Source organism: Rhinolophus sinicus, chromosome 18, assembly GCF_057876585.1.
Source record: "Rhinolophus sinicus isolate RSI-liver-muscle chromosome 18, RSI-T2T, whole genome shotgun sequence".
NCBI lineage: Eukaryota > Metazoa > Chordata > Mammalia > Chiroptera > Rhinolophidae > Rhinolophus > Rhinolophus sinicus.
This window is the reverse complement of record NC_142518.1, coordinates 96,637,516-96,658,915: the sequence shown is the minus strand read 5'-3', so window position 1 is coordinate 96,658,915 and position 21,400 is coordinate 96,637,516. Positions and strand designations below refer to the sequence as shown.

The window sequence follows — 21,400 nt, the reverse complement described above, 5'->3', positions numbered from 1 at the left end:
GGAGAATTCTTTGGGCCTTATAATTATGGGAAGAGGACCTGGGCAGCTGCATCTTACTGTTCAGTTCTGAACATCATTGTAGGGACAGAGTCCCAGAGAGCAGTTTCCAGGCTCTCAGCTTCACGTGGAAAGGTGCTGGCTCGGTTATTAGATGGCCACCAGCCGTAACTAGTTGGCCATCGGCTGTTACTGGTTAGCCATTAGACACTGATATAACTGCCGTGGCTATGCTGGCGGGTGTTGGTTGGCAGAGAAGCACACGGCGGATTGAGGATTGTGTGGCTCCTGCTTCCTGTGTCTCCAACCCAGCTGCCAGTGAGAATATAGTGGTATGAACCCCCTATCCATGGCTCCGTGGGTGTTCCTTTTTGGCCTCACCATATCCTGTGATCTTCTGCAGGGAGTGGGAGCTGAAATCCTGCATGACAATCATTAAAATTTAATTTTGAAAATTCTATCTTTAATGGTATTTCAAGGGGCCTATGAACGTTAGTGACTGTGTGAACTCCTTTCAAGGGGGAGGATTTGGGGCAGCCAGTGCGGTTGAGTTGTTCCAGGCCCCGTTGTCTTCCATGGACGGCCATTTTATTGGGCTAGAGTATTGGGTGCATCAGAAAAGGATTACAGAGGGCCTTATATACCATGCTAAGGGGTTGTAGGTACTGCTGAGACATTGAAAGGTTTTCAGCAGAAGAGTAACACAGTCACCTATACATCTTAGATAAATCCCTCTGGTTGTTGTCTGGGAGATGGTGTAGACAAAGGCAAGTGTGGAAGGAGAGAGTCGATCCAGAGGCTACCCAAGCAAAAGGTAATGGGGCCTAAACAGAGCCTGTAGTAGTGAGGATGGAGTAGAGAAAGATGGTCAGTAAGACATGTCTCAGGTAGAATCAACTAGCCTTGGGTACTCACTCACTGGATGTGAGTATGTAGGGAAGTAAGAAAGGGGAGGAGTCAAGGGTGGCTGCTTAATAAGTGCAAAGGGAGACAGCACCTCTGTAAGAGTCTCTAGTCTTCTCGGGGACGGCGGGAAGGAAGGGGAGGGGAGGCAAGGAGCAGGTCAGAGACAGAGAAGGAAGAAGTTTTGGAGCACAGAGGAGTAAGAAACCCAAGAGACCAGGTGGCAGTAACGAAGCCCCGCCCCCAGCTCCACCTCTTCTCCCTTTTCCCACCCACCCCCCAACCGCAGCTCATCCTCGAGGGCGGAGAGAGGTGGCATTTGAGTCCTCCGGTATCCCAGCAGGCAGTGCAGCCTAGATACGCTGACAAAGGACCGGAGGAGCGGTAGCAGCTGCTTTCCGAGGAGCCGGTGTTGCCGAGGTGAGAGTCCCCCACTGTCCCGTCACCCACTTCCTCTGACTTCAGGAAAACGTGGAAGTTACGTTGCCGAGAGACCCCGCGGAAAGAAAGAGCAGTCCCCAAACCCCGAGCTTTGCTCGTTATCTGACAGCAGGGCTTCGTGGCGCCGGGATGCGGTTGGGAGGTGGGGAGAAGGAATTAGATGGGGTCCTTTTTGCCCTATCAGCCTACAGATCCCAGCCCCGGGTCTGGGTGGCCCGTGTGTGTGTCGTGCCCGGGCGGAGGCAGTAGGCTCGGGATCCTCCCGGTGCCTGCCCGGCAGAGTTCGGTTGCCCCGGGGATGCGACTCCGGGGACAACTCTTCCGCGGATGTTTTGAGGAGGGCTGGGGAGGGAGATTGAATCCCTCTTTAGGGTGACAACGTCCTCGACCTTTCTTCAGCCCGCAGCAAGCAAATGGAAAGAAATCGGGAGGCTGGAGCAAGGCGTCCTGGGATGGCTGGAGGGAGATGAAATTGGGGTGGAAAGGCAGGGAGGGAGAGCGAACGCATTCTGGCAATAATGGTGGAGGGTGTAGGGGGTATGTGGCCTGTATGCTTCCCCCTTCCTGGACCTCCGCACGGTTCCTGATGGTTGCACCAGCTGCTCGGCTGTAAACAGGCTCACATGACCGGTTTCACATGGAGCCGGCCGGCGTGGGGACTAGGGCTGGAAAGGCTGGGCTGGGCCCAATCAGGTGGAGCTGAAATCCTAGGACGGACTGTTTGATACTCCCTCTCCTGCCCTCCGGCTCTTGATCTATGTTCTGCGGTTTCCCCTCTGGACAAAGTAACTGACAGCTGTCCAGTCCGGACTGTAGTAGCATTTTTGCCCCAGTAGACTCAAAGAGACCTCTCACCGTCGGGGAGCGAGAGGGCAAATATTAGATGAAAACAGTCCCAGATTTTTGACCTTTCAGGGAAATAACAGATCACGCAAACCTAAAAAATTGGGTCCTTTGGATCTTGCCTAAAAAGCAGTCCTGTTCTTTCGGAATGCATTGCATTCTTAATGTGAATTCCAGACAGAAAAGGAAAACTCAACTTTTTCAGGCAAGGCATGCATGGGGTTTAATATATTCTTGGTGATGAAAATCTTGTGGACGTTTTCTCTCCACACCTACCGAAAACTATTTAAGGCACACCATCACTTTGCTTATGCTTCAGAGCATTTTGTATCTACTAGCATTTTAACATTTGCCACATCATATCCTAACTATGTGTGTATGTATTTTTTGCTAGCTGTAGTTTTTGGAGGGCTGAGACAATGTTTTCTTCTTTTCTCCATATTCCTTAGCACAGTTCCTGGCATATAATAAGTGCTCAGTAAATGTTTGTTGAATGAATTTGTGACTCTAAATCTTCTGAGAATGCTATGTGTAACAACATACGAGTACATAGTTCATATAATGAATTCATATGGATTTTGCTTTGGGAATTGCACATACATCTTGAAATAACTGAAGACACTGGGATGTTGTAAAACAGGTTGGGAATAACTAGTTTAAAACAAATGTTTTAAAAAGATGTTAATGGAGGGCATCCTTATTTTTGTAAATGCTGAAAGTATACACTACTCAACTTTTACATCTTGAATATGTAATAGCCTGTCACTACACATCATTTATAGCAGCAATCCCATTAGTGAGATATCAAATTATACCAAAAAACCTACGGAATGTATAAAAACAAAATTGCCTAATACTGAGCATTGAACCATTAAAAAATATAAAGTGAGTATTATAATACCGCTTGTGAAAGTGTTGACTTTAGGAACATAGCAGCCATTAAAATTCTTAATAGAGACAGTACTAGAAATTCAAAGAAGAAGAGACCTGAGTTTATGAAATGGGAAGGAAAGAGAGGTTTTAATATCATTGAGAGTAAAGCAAAACAATTGCTCTTAACTATTTTGTATTTAGTTGGCCATTGGCAAGGACTGCACCAAATATGGAGGAAGGAGATAGCCTGTGTGCCTAGATAAAAGGGAGGTTGCCTGGAGGTGGAGTTAGGAACCCTAATCAGAGTAAACACAAGAGCCAGAGACAGGTAGTAACTGTGGCTGGTGCTCTGAAGCCCAGCACATAGGTCACTAGTTTTCTGGGAAGTCTGTACTTAGAATCATCATTAGCTGTTTCAAACTTTGAACTACTTCAGTACAAGAATACCCAAGTTTCACTTGTTTCATTTGATTTTTCTTGCAGCTTCCTCTTCTCACAAAAAGGGGGGGGGGGGGCAAAGGACAATATGCTTTATTTTTATTTTTATTTATTAAATTTATTGGGGTGACAATTGTTAGTAAAATTACATAGATTTCAGGTGTACAAAGACAAATAATAACAAATGTTGGAGAGGCTGTGGACAATATGCTTTTAAAGTGGTTTCTATGGTCTTTAACAGTCTCCAAGTTTTGAATCTATGGTGGTAAAAGATATTGAAACTCCCATTTATCTCCAAGTCTCACCTTTTCCTTCCTCTGGTCAATCCAAAATGAGGGAAACAGAAAAATAATCCCACTTTGGGTACTGGTCTCCCTGGACTGATGGTGGAAAGTCTCTCTGAGGATTTCAGTGTGTTTAGGCTTTTCTTTCTTTCTTTTTTTTTTTTTTTTTTTTTTTGGTGGGAGAGTAGTTTGCAAACTGGTCACAAGGTGGTGTATGCACATAAGGTTTTCTTTCCAATTTCATTCAGGATTGCATTTCTGTGCCTTTAGTATGGAGGAAAAGGACAAGGTAGTTTCCTGTAGCATCAGCTCCCAGCTGCACTGTCTCCCTGTAAGGTGTGGCTATGGTGGTATGTTGGAGCCTTGGCTTTCTAAACACTGCAGGCCCAGTTGGGCACTGAGGAGATGATGGGAGGGAGAAGGGAGGCAGAGAGGGAGGGCTGGGGGTGAGGCAGCTGGGAGTGCTATTGTCTGTTCTTACCCCAACCCATGGCAAATAGCCACTATAGATTTACTGTTCCTCTAATTGGATTCCTTTGCTTGTCTTCAGACAAATTGTGTCCAGCTACCACGGGGAAGTGAGTGTTCCTTGAAGAAGGAGACAATTATTAGGAGACACCTGTAGGTTAATTGATAAGCTCAGTACCTGCTCAGTGCCTGACACTGAGCTTGGGTCTATGAAGGATGCAGAAAAAGAAAACAAAAACAAAAACAGGAAAACAGTGTAGCATTATGCCTGAAGTCTGGGGAGTCATAACTAATCCACACCCTACAAATGTCAAAAAAGTCAATCCATACAGTAAGTACATTAAAAATAATGTAATTAGTGAGATCCATATAGATCAGAGTAGTATAGGAAGGCTGCCAGGAGGGGGGAAATTTGAACTAAGCTTTGAATAATGGGGAACATTTTGGTGTCCAGAGAGGATGAAGAAGATAAATCTTGGTTATTAATGCCCTAATGAAGAGTTCCTGACAGCCATAGCTATTTCATAATCAGGAAAAGAAATTGTGCACATCTCAGTAAGTGGATTTGTCTCTTGATTTTCTTCTTTATAAAACTGAAAAGGAAACACCTGTATCAAGACTTGAATTTTTGGGTCATCCTTTGAGAACTCTGGAAAAGCAGGGACATTTTCGAGAGATGCGTGGCAGTCAGCATCAGGGAGGCAGGACTTTTGAATTGAGATACAGAGGAGATGATAGGGAAGTGAGAGTCTGGACACCAGAGTCCTTCCACCAAATATCCTGGTAAATCCCTCAACCACCCTGGGCCTGATTTCCTCAGCAGTAAAATGAGAAGAGTTGGGAGCTAACATTCTTTGACTCTGCATACTTGACTTTTGGAAAGCAACCTTATAAACCAATTTTCATATGGCTTTACTGGCTTAGTTTATAATCTCTTACCAGAAGTTTTTGCACCTTATCATTTTGCAGTATGGACTGGAGCAGGGAGAAAGTGTTAGAATCTGGAAAACCATCAATTAAAGGCAGGTGTTGGCTTCATTAGGTTTGTTGGCAGTCTCTAATAATGCCCTGGTGACCTGGTGCAAATTCCTCCCTAATTTCCACTGGTTGAACTTAAGGAGGCAATTTATATCTTAGCCAAGATAAGTGAGAAATGGGGACAGGGATCTGAAATGAAATAATAAACTTCATAAATGATTAAGCACTTATGATGACCAGGGGATAGACCGCTTAATTCACAATTTGTGGGAAAATGTGTACATATTCAACTCATAAAGAGAGAGCTTTAAAGTTAAAAGAATAAGAATTCCTACTAAGTCAATATATAAAACTAGTAAAATTTCTACTCTGACCTGTGATTACTATCTTCTCCTTAAGGTCAGAACCAAGAGTTTAGCACTTGTTTTGTGTGGTTAATTCTTACTTCCTAGGCAGGTTTATAAAACATCTCACATTTCTTTATAACAAAAGTTTTATATTTTCCTAAGTTTACAAGTCATCTTAAGTAAACCTTTGTTTTCTCTCCTTGTAATGAGTTTCTGTTGCACGTACAATTATTTTAAATAATTGAAATCATTCTATTTTACACATAGTTTTAAGGTTTTTCAATGTTATTAAGGACTCATAAATTGGGAAATGCAAGTAACAGATTTTTCACACATTGTTTCTAAATTCCTGCTTGTGTTTCAAAACTGGCAACTTTTCCAAATTAGGCCCTAGCAGAGTTGCTTAATTCGACCTTTAAAAAACAAAAAAACTTTTGAACAGGTTCAAAGGATACAAAAGGGTGTCCGGAGAAAACGCTCCTCTCCTCGCACCCCTGTCCCCGGCCACTCAGATTGTCTCTCCAGGGGCAGCCCTTCCAGAGATATTATACCCATATCCAAGAAAATATGTTTACAAAATATTCTCTTACCTTCCTTTTCCACGTAAATGGCAGCATACTCTGTATTCTGCACTGGACCTTACTTTTCTCACTTAACGCTACACTTGAACATCAGTACAAATCCACACCGGACAAAGAGCTTCCTCTTCTTGACAGATATCTGGTATCCCAGTGAATGGCTATATCATACTTTATTTAATGAATCCACTATTAATGGACAGTTTGGCTGTTTCCATTCTTTTGCTATTGACAACAACTAGCTCTTGCTAAGTGCCAAGCTTTGTTCCATGTGCTTCACATGCATTATTTTAATTCTCAGTGCTGAAAAAAAAAAGCAAAAACAAAAAAACCTTTCACATACATGATTTCACACAGGGGACTATTTATATCAGATAAATTCCTAGAAATAGAATCTCTAGATCTGAGGGTATGTGTGTTTAACTTTGGTAGGTATAGTGGATGTGTCAATTTAGCTCCCTGCCAGCAATGTGAAGAACATGCCTGATTGCTCCCACCATGTGCTATCAAACTCTTTATTTTTTTGCCAATCTGACAGGCAAAAAACATTTATTTCAGTATGGCTTTAGTTTGTATCTCTCTTGTGAGTGAGGTCACATAACCTTTTGTAAGTTTAAAAGCAATCTGTATGTTCTTTTCTATAAAATGTTACAGTGTTTGCTCATTTTTATACTGGGTTGTCTTTTTGTAATGATTTGTAGGTCTTCTATACACAGTAGGGAAATTAGATATTGCCTATGATATGAATTGAAAATATTCTTTTGGCTTTGCTTAAATAGTTTTTTGCCATGAAGAATTTTAAAAGTTTTTATATAATTGAATGTATGAATACTTTTTGGTTTCTGGTTGTTAGAAAGCCTAAGATTATAAAAAAAGATTTTCCATGGTTTCTAGTGTTTTATGATTTTATTTTTTTGCCTTTAAATCTTTGATCCATTTGGAATTTACCATAATAAAATGTTGGAATTTTATAAGGAATGAGGGATGAATTCAACTGTTTTTTCCTAGATGGATACCCAGTTTTATCAATATTTATTGACTAAACTGGCTTCTATAAACCAGAGATTCCACCTTTTATCATAAGTTAAATTCTCATCCATCCTAACAGTTTTAGAATGAGAAGTTGAATATTATTTAGTGATGCCAAATTTGGATATTCTATTCCTGATAGCCAAGCTTACTGAGAAAGTAATTATAGAGTTTATTATTTTCTATTGAAAAAAATAAGATACCAAACTTCTGGGAGCACATTATCCAAATACAAATGCATGTGGCTCTTAGGAAAAGAAAGAAATTCGTGGGAAATAAAAACTCAAAATTAGAATTATTTAATCAGGTGCTTTTCAGAATAATCTTACTTTTACTTTTTAAAATTTAATATACATACTTCTTTATTAATCCACTGTTAAATAATAAGATATAGGGGAAGGTTTAATAACCACCATACGTTTGAAGTAATGAGTATAAATGATATTTTGATATAGAGGCAACAACTGTAACTTGATGTGAAAACATCTTTGCTTTCCATTGGTGATAACATTGCAGGTACTGCCAATACTAATGTGATTTATTGACTACATTTAGTATTTTTTATTACTGGTTTCAGGTGTACAAAACAATGATTAGACATTCTTTTATTGAAATGGACAGTTACTTTGGTATAGTGGAAAGGATACTAGACTAGGAAGCAGGAGGCCTGCTGATATTTTTTGTCTCAGTCTGATCTCTTCCTAATTTAATGACAAGAAATACTTAAAACATTGTCTGGCCTGCAGTAAGTGCTAAAAGCTTTACATACATTAATTCATTCACTATATGTAATTAATGAGAAGTTTGTAATCTGTTATGAATTATACAAATGCTAAATACTATTACAAATAAAAAAGTCAATAGGCCCTTTCAGCTCAGAAAAAAAAAAATACTGTTATGAGCTACATGCATGCTATAAACATATGGATATAAAGTAACATGATGATCTGGGACAGCCTGTGGATTACAACCTTCTTAGTGTTCTCCCTTCACGTTTCTGCGTTCCTACACCCCCCTACCCCCAGCATAGAAGTATGTACCCTTCTTTTAACATTTTCGCTGCGGCGTTCGTCTATAGTCGAATAATATTCCATGCCGTTAACTGTGGCGTTAGACTTGACCCCACAAGCTCAGTGTTCCAGAAAGGAAGTTTAGGAAAGCAGATGTAAATTTTTTCTATATTTTTGTGTTTTTCAAGAACGAATAACAATAGGAAATTTTTATACTTTAAAGTAATCATTTATTTTAATAAGATGTAACACCTAACTGTATTTACTTAAAAATATAAATACTGTAATTATCTTCTGTGGATTTTTGACACGTTTTGGACAACAAACTTGAAATCAGTTAATGCAGTCAAAAGGTTAAGGACTACCTCAAATGCCTGGCCACTCTTCCAGGTAAAATTATTCATGTAGTCTTCTGGTTCCCTAGTACTTCGTATACAACAGTATGCATTATAACAGAGATAGTATAAATATTTATTTTGTTTCATCAATGAGACTTGAGTTGCTTGAGGACAGGGCCTGTGTATTATTCATCTTTGTATCTCTGTGCAATTCCTGACATAGTTCCAGGCCTGTAACAGGCACTCAGCTGAAAGAAAAGAATAAAGATTTGCATACATGACAGAAACTATCCTATTTGATAAAAGGTGGAAAGCTTTCAATCAGAATCAGCGCATGCACCCCGATAGCTGGTAAAATCAAACAAATTTAATCATTTGTTATATTTCTCTTTGGATGTATGAGAACCTGAATGCAAAGTATTAAATGCTTTTATGGCCTATTTTAAAGGTGTGATCTACAGGGTGAAAATCAGACATTTTCTGTGATTGTATGTTTTAGCTTTTGCTTTCTTTTAAAAAGTCACACTTAGGGTGCTAGCTAAATGAGAATGTAGTTGCTTAAAATTAGATTAGGAAATAAATACAGAACCATAGCACTTATCAGACACTCAGACTTCTGCCAGTTACAGCTATCTGGAACATATTCAAGAACCCCAGAAGGAATCCAAAAAAGGTCTTTGAAGTTGGAAGGAAACGCTCTCATGAAGCCCGTGTACTTGACGTAGGAGGGGAGGCACAGTGCCACTGGAATACCAAGGCCTACTTACCGACTTTGAATTTTCATAGAAAACTCCACGGACTGCTTAGCACGTTTGGATATTCAGCTTCCCTTCCAGACATTTTTGCTTATCTTGGGTTTCGGTAGGGAAAAAAAGATTAAAAGAACTCTCCCACCCATGATGCCAGGAGGCACTAACTAAAGCATTGTTGAAATGAGTGTAAAAATGATTCTCATGTTTTTCTCTCACAAATCATGGAAACTTACTTTGTTTTATTTTATTTTTTTTCGTTTTTAAGAATTCTGATTGGCTCACAAAATTGTTGTGACGATACTTAATTTATTCTACATTTTTAAAAAATCTGAAGTTTAAAAAGAGTGATGTCGCTTTGATCTCACCTCTTTGAAAGGGGGTGATTAATTTGAGGTAGAAAACTTTTATTCCTTCATTCAAGTATTTGTTATTTATCATAGGTTGAAATCTTGACTGTGAAAGGAGCATGTATACATTTCTTTGTGTGGTTTGGTAAAAGCTGTGTAAGTAAGCCGAGAGGAAAAGTCAAAAGGCACGTTTAAATGATTGGGGACCTATTTTAATGTATGCTGAACATGTGTTTTTTTGGTTGGACAACAAATGAAAACAAGTATCGTTCAGTTTTCTTTCTCTTTTCTTCTCTTTCTAGATTGCCAAAATGCTTTGGAGTTTTTAACTGACTTTAAGAAAAGTACAAAATAGATTTGAGACTGTAAAACCAGAAGCTGCAGCAAGAGGGATTTTGTGCCAATGCATCAACAAAAAAGACAGCCAGAGTTAGTGGAAGGAAATCTTCCTGTTTTTGTGTTTCCCACGGAACTAATATTTTATGCAGATGACCAGTCAACACATAAGCAAGTGTTGACTCTATATAATCCCTATGAGTTTGCCTTAAAGTTCAAAGGTGAGTCTCCTAGGCCCATTTGATAGATTTTAACTTTCCTACTAATTTTTTACTTGTAGAAACTAATTAAAAAAAAAAAAACAACACTAATGGCCGTTGTGACTTTTTCTTTCAGTTTTGTGTACTACTCCAAATAAGTATGTTGTCGTTGATGCTGCAGGTGCAGTAAAGCCTCAGTGTTGTATGGATATGTAAGTCCCAATCACTTCCTGGTAACATGTTTTAAGTGTGTTAATATTTATATGTTTAACTTGAAAAAGGTCTTTTCTTGAAGCTGTCCCCACATAGGCATTTATTATATGTATATGTTGAACTTTTGCTGAAAGTTTTAGTCTATCAAAATTCTTGTTAAGAAGTTTCTGAAAGATTCTAAACAGGTCGACCAAGTACTTAGTATTTCATTATGCTGGAACTGATGTGTGTGTTAATATTTCCACGAACATTTCCTCATTGTTGTGCTTTTAGTCATCATAACAGGGACATTTATGAAGGTTAAAGTTCTAACTTATTCCTTTAAATTTCTCTGTAATAGGGAATTTAGCTTTCTTTGGAACATCTTGCTATTATAGTGACATTTGGGAAACTAATAATACTACACTCTCAGAACAATGGTAATATAAGTTCATCTGAAATGATTCAGCTGATAAACTTGGAAGTTAATCTATACAAACAGGAAGTAAGTGTGTAACTACTCATCTGTAGAAGGTTATCTGAGCTCTTCCAGATAATTTCATCTTCGAGTGTCAGATAAATGATTGTTTGTTCAAGCTGTTCATATTTAATTTTCACTTTAGAACTGGTGGTGACCAGATGGATCCATTGACCAGCCCTTAATTTAAGCCACCAAGTAAACTGTATTTGTTTAAGTCATCCATGAGAAGGAGAAGCAGAAGTCTTCTCTTTTGGAATACATTCTCATCATCCCAAAGCCTTAAAATGATGTATATCTGAGGATGTGCTTTTGCCCATTTCTTTTTTCATTCAGTACACAATAAGCAAGGACTATTCCAAAGAAATGTAGTCTCTTGCTAAACGAATGCATTACCTTTGACCTGTTTGTTCTGTGTTCTAAGAACCAAATAAATGGAATTGTGAATAGGTCTCATAAAAACTAAAGTGCTTTTAGACTCTTTTCTCTTCAGAGAGATATGGAAGTGTATTGTTAGCCTTCTGTTGGATTGGTCATACTGGATAACTTACTTATGCAATTGATTATTTTCACCTGTGTGAATGGACTTCAATTTTAAGTCTAGGGTAAGGTTTGTTACTTTGAGCAATAAGTGGCAATAGAAATTTATGAGACCTCTGTGGGGAAGAAACAATTTCATATATCTAATTTAGTAAGTATTGCTGCACACAGATATCCAGAAAAAAAGATGCCATTGCCCAAAGAAATTTTCTTTATCTATCATTTTTTTTTTTACTTAATACTTTTATTCTATGTTTTAGAGTATGAGTTTTCATCAAATATTTTAGAATTAGCCATTTTGGGGGTTATACCGTGATTTTTATGTTTTAGCATCATTAGCAAATTTCTGTATTTGAATATTTGGTTGTAGTCCATTAATATTGTTTTACTGTATGAAGTCTCTTGCTGAATTCTGTTTGACAGGCCCTAGAAGCCTAAACAGCATTTGTTATTTTGAATGTTTTCAGTGTGATTCGTCATAGAGATGTTCGATCCTGTCACTATGGTGTAATAGACAAATTCCGTCTCCAAGTTTCCGAGCAAAGCCAGAGGAAGGCTTTGGGAAGAAAAGAGGTTGTGGCTACTCTTCTCCCTTCTGCAAAAGAGCAACAAAAGGAAGAAGAGGAAAAAAGAATAAAGGAACATTTAAGTGAAAGTTTATTTTTTGAGCAATCATTTCAACCAGGTAATTTTGGGTTGTTTTTAAAGTCCTACTGAGGTCTTATACATTTCTAACTTTAAAATATTCAGGGAGCTAATAATAATTACTAGAAAAATAATCTGTTGCTTTAAACCTAATCAACGACTTCAAAACTGAACCTAGAGAGCAGATGCCTAAAGTCAAGCCCCTGGCCTAGAGCTGGACTTTCAGAGGAGAAAAGACTAGAGGAGGCTGTAAGGAGAGGGCTAATGTTGCCATAACTTTTTAAATCTATAAAACCTGAGAATGCAGGCACTGTAGTTTATAACGCTAGCACAATTTGGCAATTATATACTTTCATTTCTGTGACTTTCCTATATCCTTTCTCATTTAATTAGTTCAAAGAAGGAGAGAGAGATTGTGTTTGGCAATAGGCCACACTTGGTGCACTGTTCATATAATTTTGAAAAAAAAAATCTCATTAAAGTTGAAGTTAATTAAACTAAGTAGATTATAATATCCCCTGTGGGCTATTAATTGACTCCCTCTCCATTCCTCATTTCCTTCCAGCTTAGATATTCAGAAGTGTTATGATATATTCTTTCAACATTGACACTATCCTCATCTTCAACTCTTTGGACGTCATTCCCCCTCCCTCTTAACTTCTCAATATCTCCCTCCAACCCTAAGAGGAGGAAGATAAAATTTTCCATATAAAAACATGGAAACTTTTTGATAGTGATATGTGAATGTGATAGCAGCTGTCCTTGAAATCTCCACTTTATATATGAGGAATTTAAAAAGTCTACTTGTCATTGTATTAATTCATAGATCCCCATCAGTTTGTTCATCCTAGCATGTTTATTTTGATAACACGGAGAGTAATGCTTCTTTGATTTCCTGTAGCCAAGAGGCTTCCCAGTCCATGTAGGGAGTGCCCAAATTTTCTGATGATACTGAGACGAGAGACGGTGGGTAGTAGCTAGTAGATTATTTTCTTCTCAGCAACTATTATTGACTGACAAGACCAGCTTTTCATCTTTTGAAGCTGAAAGAGACCCTCTGTCAAATGTCACTTTGAGATCTCAGATAAATATGAAGCTGACTTATATTTATCAAAGGGGAGATTCCCCTTTTAAAATCCCTTCTCTAGGACAAGAAAGGCCATATAATGAGTATTTGTTTTTTGATGTTAAATTCATAATTTAAAGTAAAGTGTGTTGGAGCTCATTTTTGTATTTAACAGATCAGTTTAATAGCCAAGAATAATAAGTGTTAAAAGTTTAGTTATACATTTTTCCTTTTATTTTCCAATTTATTAGAATTCAGGTGAAAAAAATCATCCTAAAGGGCTAAATAATTACAATGTGTATTGAGCATTTATTCTTATTTTTATAATGAACCTTTGGTATCTGAAGTATATTAAAGTTCTCTTCTAATTGTAAAATTGGACTAGGTAGATGAATGAAGATAGGTGATATTGGAATAACGTGATCTGTTTTGAGAAAAAAAAAATCTAAGCTATCCATGTCAGGAAGCGCAATGAAAGCAGGCACCTTATTTGTCTTGGTTCACCATTATGTCCTCAGCACAGAGTATAATCGTCCCTTGGTGTCTGAGTGGGATTGGTTCCAGGACTCCCCCCTCTGATAGCAAAATCTGCGGATGCTCAAGTCCCTTATTTGACCCTCCGTACCCATGGGTTCTGCATCCTTGGATTCAACCAACTGCGGATCAATGGTTGGTTGACTCTGCGGATGCGGAACCCGAGAATATGAAGGGCTGACTGTAGTTACACAGGAAATGTGCGCATGGACTACACTGGGAAGGCTGGATTTATCTGGTAGGGCCTGTTGGGTTGGTTTTGTCTTACAAGGTTTCCACTGCTATTGCCACTCTTTAGAGCAAGGGCCATACCACGGGAGTCCCATATACAGTCTTGGCCAACATGTCCTGTTTGTGGGTAGTTACTCCTATGTTTCCAATAATATGGCAGGAAATTGAGTAAAGTTCTCATCTTTAGCTCAATTAAAGATGAGTTAATTGAGTTAAATTTAGTCTATGTTGACAAAGTGACCTTTTACACTTCTGTTTATTAAATTAATGCAGTTATGCACCACTTAATGACTGGGATACGTTCTGAGAAATGTGTCATTACACAATTTTGTCATTGTGTGAACATCATAGAGTGCACTTCCACAAACCTAGTTGGTACGGCCTACTACACACCTAGGCCATATGGTGTGGCCTGTTGCTCCTAGGCTGCAAGCCTGTATAGCATGTTACTTTACAAAACAACACGAGATTAAATTGAGCACGAGAAAAAATGATGCCATCAAGAGACGCAGTAAACATGAGATGTATGAGGCTGCTGCTGGTGTAACACGGCATACTGTTTAACAGCGAACTTTTTTTTATAAGTAGAAAGAGTAGACTAAAATAATGATAAAAAGTATAATATAGTAAATACACAAACCAGTAACAGTCATTTATTATCATTATCAAGTATTACGTGCTGTATATAAGTGTAGGTGCTATACTTTTATATGACTGGTAGCACAAATTTGTTTATACCAGCATCACCACAAACATGTGAGTAATGTGTTGCACTGTGACGACAGCATGACAGCTACTATGTTACTAGTCAATAGGAATTGTTCAGCTCCATTATAATCTTACGTGACCACAGTTGTCTGTGCCATCTGTAGTTGACCAAAATGTTGTTATGCAGTACATGACTGTAGTAAATCATGTGTGCTTTCTATTAGGTTGGTGCAAAAGTAATTGCAGTTTTTGCAATTATTTTTAACCTTTTAAACCACAATTACTTTTGTACCAACCTAATAGTATATAGATTTCAAAGGTTTTTCTGAACTAAAATATTGTTTAAGACAGCAAAAAGGCACTACCTGTGTCTGTTAAGTTTCTCTGGACTAAAATATTGAAACAAATTGAGATTGTTTTTTGGCAGGTTTTGAAATGGCATTACTTTTTCATGTCTTTAGCTTAGAAAGTGTTTATTAGATATATTACAAGTGCAACAATGTTGTGAGGCTCTTTGAGTTAGCTGGAAAATGGTTGAAGGCTCTATCATGAAAGATTTGGATTTTAAAATGTATCAAAAGGCAATAAGGGGGGTGGACGGGTGGCTCTGTTGGTTGGAGCGCGAGCTCTGGCCAGCGGGTTCGGTCCCCACATGGGCTGGTGGGCTGCGACCTCCCCAGCAAGAATGGGGTTGGTGAGCTGCCGCTCAGCTCCCGGGTGGCCAGATGGCTCAGTTGGTTGGAGTGCGGGCTCTCCGCCACAGGGATGCCGGCCGGTTTGACTCCTCGACTCCCGCAAGGGATGGTGGGCTGTGACCCCTGCAGCTAACAGCAGCAACTGGACCTGGAGCTGAGCTGCGCCCTCCACAACTAGGATTTGGGGGACAACAGCTTGACTTGGAGAGGTGCCGGAAGTGCTCACTGTTCCCCAATAAAGTCCTGTTCCCCTTCCCCAATAAAATCTTTTAAAAAGGCAATAAGAATGAGAAATTTCTTAAGTTTATTGTATAAAAAAAGCAATAAATTAAAAAAAGAAAACAGCACATATAATCCCATACATTTAACAAATCTGCTTATATAAATGTTCCATGTTACTTTCCAGATCTTACCTAGGCACATAAATATAATTTATATATATGTATACATAAATATATATTTTCATTTAATAGAAATTTAAGACAAACCCACAAAGCATATTTTTACAAAATACCAAAGGCCAGGTTATTAAAAAGATATTTTAAAAAGACGAAGCTGAATCTTAGTGGGTTTGTCTTAATTACATTACTAATGAACTGCTATGTCTATGCAGTGTTTGAGTCAGTGCTCTCTCGCTTAAGAAAATTGTCCTTTTACTATTTATAATAATAAAAGATTGAAAATTACCTAAAAGTCCATCGATTGGGGTTGCTTCAATTATGAGTATTTGTAAGATGGGATGCCAGACAGGCATTTACATGGATCTGCTAGAATGACAGATGGTTGTATATTGACATGGAAAGAGGTTCAAATATATTTCTAAGTGAGAGGGGGGAAAAAGCTATAGAACATTATGTATAATATGGTCTCATGTAAAAAAATATTTTACATGTTTATACGGACATTAAAATCTGAAAGGATCTATACCAAGATTTTAACAGCGTTATTTCCAGGAAGATGGGATTACATAGGAACCTTTATGTTTTCTGTATCTGTATAAAAATTTTACAATCAGAGAAATAGCTCTTTCCATTTTGAAAAATTTCAAGCATTTTTACAAATGTTTTTAGAATTTCTCTAAATAGGAAAAATTCCTTGACATTATTATTGTGGATTTGCAGTGAGCAGCATAATTGTAAATAAATGCTTTCCTTGAAAACTTATCATTGCAACAAATATAAATGTAAGGCTACTTCATTTATTAACTAAAATAAGACTTGTTTTTAGGTATTTATGCTATTGTTTCATGTCAAGCAATAATCACTATAAAATTTGAATTTGTTTTCACCTATCTGGTTTTGGCGAGGCTCAACTAAACTTTGCACAACAGCTAAGGTATTAATAATTTAGAAAAGCTGCATTTAATAAAATGAACAGTGTTATTTCATTAATAAAACACAAAGATTGTGTTGCTATTGGCTATTCCTTTTTAATGAAAGGAAGGGTAGTAGGAAAAGCCATATGACATAAAATGCTGTTACTGGGTTTCTTAAAAATATGGATATGAATATTGGACACATATACCCAGAACTGTAGAATAGCAGGCCAGGTAATAAATGGTTTTTTAAAATTTTCTTTTATTGTGGTAAGAACACTTAACATGAGATTTACCCTGTTCACAAATATTTCAGTGTACAATACAGTATGTTAACTGTAGGCACGCAGTGTTGTACAGATTGCTAAAACGTATTCATCTTGCATAATTGAGACTTTACGCCTGTTGAATAGCAACTGCCATCTCATACTACCCCCAAACCCTGGCAACCACCATTTTGCTCTCTGATTCTATGAGTTTGACTATTTTACATTCCTCATATGAGCGAAATTATGCAATGTTTGTACTTCTGTGACTGGTTTGTTTCACTTAGCATATATTTGTGAAATATTGTTTCTACTGCTTTCTTCTTTGCTAATGGGGGTAGAGCAGAGGGCAAGAGTTTTCATATGCAGCTTTAAAACACTCAAGTCGTGCCTTTTTGTTACCTTAACATGTTCAAAAATGGTAGCAGGATGCTGCAGTTTTTAGGACCAAACCTGTCTGGATGCGTATCTGAGATACTTCCAGAAAGTAGCAGAGCTGTAGTACAGTGGGCTCCAGAATGGCGTACATACAAGCAATCCATGGGGGTATAGGAAAATAATATTGGAACTTCAATGTCTATCTACTTTCAGCCCTTTCTTTTAAAATTCTATTTGTATGTTTTATATTAAACTTAATAGGACAGTATTCATGCATATAATTTATAAATGTGCTCAAACACTTTGTACTGATTACTGTGAGGTGTGTGTGTGTGTGTGTGTGTGTGTGTGTGTGTGTGTAGGGGAGAGGATGGTAACCTGTCAGTAGGAACTCCCTACCTCACAATGCCATTTCAACATTCCATTCTATAATAACTCAGAAGTTATGGGCTTCAAGATAAATTCAGTAAATAAGTCCTCATGGAGTGGGCATGATGGGGAAAGAGTCAGAGAAGTTAGACAAAACTGGAATCCTGGTGAGTGGTGAAGAGTGTATGTGAACAAACTTTTGTGTAAGTTGTTTTTAGAAGCAAGCTGAGAAATTTTTGACTTCTTACAGAAAACAGAACTGTCTCCTCAGGACCTAGTTTACTAACTGTCTTCCTGGGAGTGGTGTGTATTGCAGCTCTGATGCTTCCTACAATGGGGGATGTGGAATCGCTGGTGCCTCTCTACCTCCACTTAAGTGTGAATCAAAAATTAGTGGCTGCTTATATCTTAGGTAAGTGTTTTAAAGATGCACTTGGGGCGTACGTGTAGGCAATTTTTATGGCTTGGAGGTGGTAGTGGTGGTCTTATGTGTGTATAGGGTGATGGTGGTGGTTTACTATTTTTAGAAAAACAAAAGATTGCTTTAAAAGCATGGTGAGGAAAAGTGCATTTTAAGATTTATTTTTTGGCTCACATTTAATCCTCAGCTAATTTATCTAATACCTAATACTGTATTTATTCAATTATTTTCCTTTTGCTGACTTACAGTGGTATAACATGTGTACAATGCATATATTCCATGACACAGCATCTCTACTTCTAGGAATTGATCCTAGGGAAACACTTAGACAAAGGCATATAGTGATAAAGATGAACAAGGCAGCCTTGTTTAATATGGTGAACCTTTCTTTAAACCAGTTCCCTTGCTTCCTGTTAAGTTATTCTATCAGTCATTCTGACTAGAAATCTTAGATTTAATTAGTTCAGCTGAACAAACATTTGTTCAATACCTAGCATGTGTCAAGGATTAGGGTTCTGATGATGAATGACTCATCCTAGTCTCCTCTCACCTCTTCTGAGATGCCAACTCTTTTCTGTATTCTCTCTCAGTAATTCTTGGTGCTCTCTCTTTTTCTAATTTCAAAATTGTCTTTTAAATTGCCTCTCTACTTTCTGTCTGTGTCCCTTCTCTTCCTATTCCTGTGCCCCTATTACTTTTCCCCCCAAACCATCTATCATATTGCTGTCAGATTGATTTCCATTGTTTTGGTTTCACCGCCACCACTCCCTACTCAAAAACATTCAGTTATTTCCCATAGTTCATAGAATGAAGTATAATTCCATAGTTTGGCATTTAAGACTCTCCATACTGTTTGAGACCTCTCTGAGCGACTCTTGTCTAACTGGTGCCCTACATAAATCCTTGATTAGAGCTGTGAGATTATTTATTGATCCCCAAAAAGCTCATCTAGAGTCCCAGTCCTACCTCCATGTCCTTGCTCTTCCCTCACCTGAATGCCTGCCCATCTCATTGTTCTCTGTCTTTCCTGTCCATCTTTTAGGCTTATTTCAGCTTTACCTTTCAGGGTATCCTTGCTGACTGTCCTGGTCCTACGTGATTATTTTCCTTTTCTGTACTTTATCACTCACTTTTTAAAAACATTTAGGACAGAGCATATTAAATTTTTTTATGGTTTTATGTATGGAGTCTCTTCAAAAGAGACAAGCCAAGGAGGAATACTACTGCCTCTTTGTGGTCCTGGGATACAAATGGGCCCCAAGTGTTATTGTTGATGAAGTCAACTGACTTTACTGACACTTTCAAATGGCATGTCTGCTATTATTATAGCTGATGTGACTGGATAAAGTGGGAGGTATATTTGATGGTTAAAAAATTAGCTATGGCCAGATGTTAATGATTTAATTAAATCTATCCAGTTACTGCCCATTGCTGTAAATTGGATTTCTTCTGTATAACATGAACTAAATTTGAATTGACTTGGGGTTCTTGGTAGAGTGTTTGCCTATGTGCTGTATTTTATTTGCTCATTGAGGGCTAAACAATTGCTTATTGAATGGAAAATTTTGTAAAATGCATGTCTTTAACTGTTCTCCATTCTTTTTTTCTTTCAGGTCTTATCACGATGGCTATACTTAGAACATGAGCAGGGAACCCAATTAACTTCGGAAGTAAATTTATCTTGAAAATATGAATGTGGACTGCCTTTTATCTTTATTTCACTCCATTAACATGCTACAAACTATTGAATGATTTACAATAATTATAAATGTATATTTTAAATTACTCTATAATTTTATTCAAAGGACTTCAGCACATTATGTTACAGACAGCAGGATGCTTCTGAGTGACACCTAGGAAATTATTTGAAGGAATTCGTTTTATATCTAAACCTATTATGCAAAAGTCTTTATTTAAAACATTTGTTATTTTCTCATCTTTTTTCTAATTTACTTTGTTAAGGTCATGTGTCCTTCAAAGTTAAAGGCCTAAAAGACCAAACTGACCAGCCTAAAAATAAAATTACATTTATTTCCTAGCTATAGGAACATCAACGTTACTATGTAAATTGCGCTTTGTCCTCTATCATTATAAACAGTTGCCATGGTGTTTATAAGAATTTTACAGTTAATATGTAGAGAGTTTTTAAAAAAATGCATAAAGTACTGAGGTATCATGCTTATCCTAGGGCTCACAGAAGATAGGACTATTTAATTCATCTTCTGAATTACAGAATAGGTTCTGGTCCAGATACCAAGCATGTGGGTTTTTTAAACCTCATAAAAGTAGGGTGACCTCCCTTTGGTCTAAGAATTCTAAAGGAAGGTAGGCATGTGTTTAGTTAGTTGGTCCACCCTGGCTTTACCTCTGGATAATGCTTCATGTTAATAGGAGGAAAAATCACTTTATCTTTTCTCCCCAGCTTCTTGCCTGACTGTAAGCGACTAGCCCAGACTGGGATTACTTAATGCCGGATGGTTTATGTGGAGATGATTTTTCACCTTTAAACCCTAAGCCACGTATAGAAAATCCTTGATATCTGTGTCTATTTTGTATCAGTCACTGAGACATTTTTTAAGTTTGTATTTATTATTAAAATAACTTTACCAAAAAAGTCCCCGAAGCACAACTATTTACATTTCGTTATAGCCTCTTCTAATCTCTAACCTATATATGCGGTTTTCACTGTTATTGTCATAGTAATTGATCTTTTGACTTAAGATTTTTATCTGAGAGCACAATGTAATGAGAGTCTCTTGAAAATCATCTTTAAGATCTTTTTACAGAATGAATTTATGCACTGCTACTGTAGTATTCTCAAGGAATATATGTAAACACAAAATACATGCTTGAGGTTGGTTTTTGCAGGAAACTATACTTTGCTTCTAAACTAAAAGCTTTTACATACACTCTTAAAAGAAAATCCTCATTGTTTAACCATTTGGGGAGCATAAATCATTAAACGGATCATGTCTGTACACTGTAATGAGTGAAAAGCACATAAATATTAATGTAATCTATTTTGAACTTTGGAAAAAACCAAACTTATGTTTGGAGGCTATCCTTGTTTCTCTGTCCATCTCAAGTTGTATGTGTGTGCAAGTGCACGCATGTGTGTGTATGTGTGTGTGAAAGCACATTGTAAAGAAATTACTTTAAAAAAATAAAAGAAAATGGAAACCCAAGATTCACATTGATTTACACTTTTCGTGTTGCTCTGAAGAACTCAAAGTTTTAGCTCTCCTAATTCCTGAAGCTGTCTCCTATTCCTGTGAGTTAAATCGGAAAAATAAGAAGTGAAATTTGTGAGTTAAAATGTCTGAAATGTCTTAATTTACCAAGGGAGTTAATTTGTTCCTTTTTAACTTATTGAATAGGTAATAGTCACATGCTTCAAAAA

The 21,400-nt window shown here is 37.6% G+C and overlaps 1 protein-coding gene across 1 annotated transcript; it reads left to right on the top strand.

The window, feature by feature from the left end:
- The first annotated feature begins 1,165 nt into the window (after positions 1-1,165).
- MOSPD1 (motile sperm domain containing 1) lies at positions 1,166-21,187 on the top strand. The gene is made up of 6 exons (XM_019717457.3): positions 1,166-1,320; positions 9,929-10,183; positions 10,299-10,374; positions 11,840-12,057; positions 17,830-17,991; positions 19,614-21,187. The coding sequence occupies exons 2-6, from the start codon at positions 10,030-10,032 to the stop codon at positions 19,643-19,645; spliced, it is 642 nt and encodes a 213-aa protein (XP_019573016.1). The 5' UTR covers positions 1,166-1,320; positions 9,929-10,029; the 3' UTR covers positions 19,646-21,187.
- The last annotated feature ends 213 nt before the right edge of the window (positions 21,188-21,400 follow it).

Coding starts and splice junctions, on each gene's coding strand:
- MOSPD1 (XM_019717457.3), top strand. CDS start 10,030: ATGCATCAACAAAAAAGACAGCCAGAGTTAGTGGAAGGAAATCTTCCT. Junction 10,375..11,839: donor CCTCAGTGTTGTATGGATAT/GTAAGTCCCAAT, acceptor GAATGTTTTCAG/TGTGATTCGTCATAGAGATG. Junction 17,992..19,613: donor AGTGGCTGCTTATATCTTAG/GTAAGTGTTTTA, acceptor TTTTTCTTTCAG/GTCTTATCACGATGGCTATA.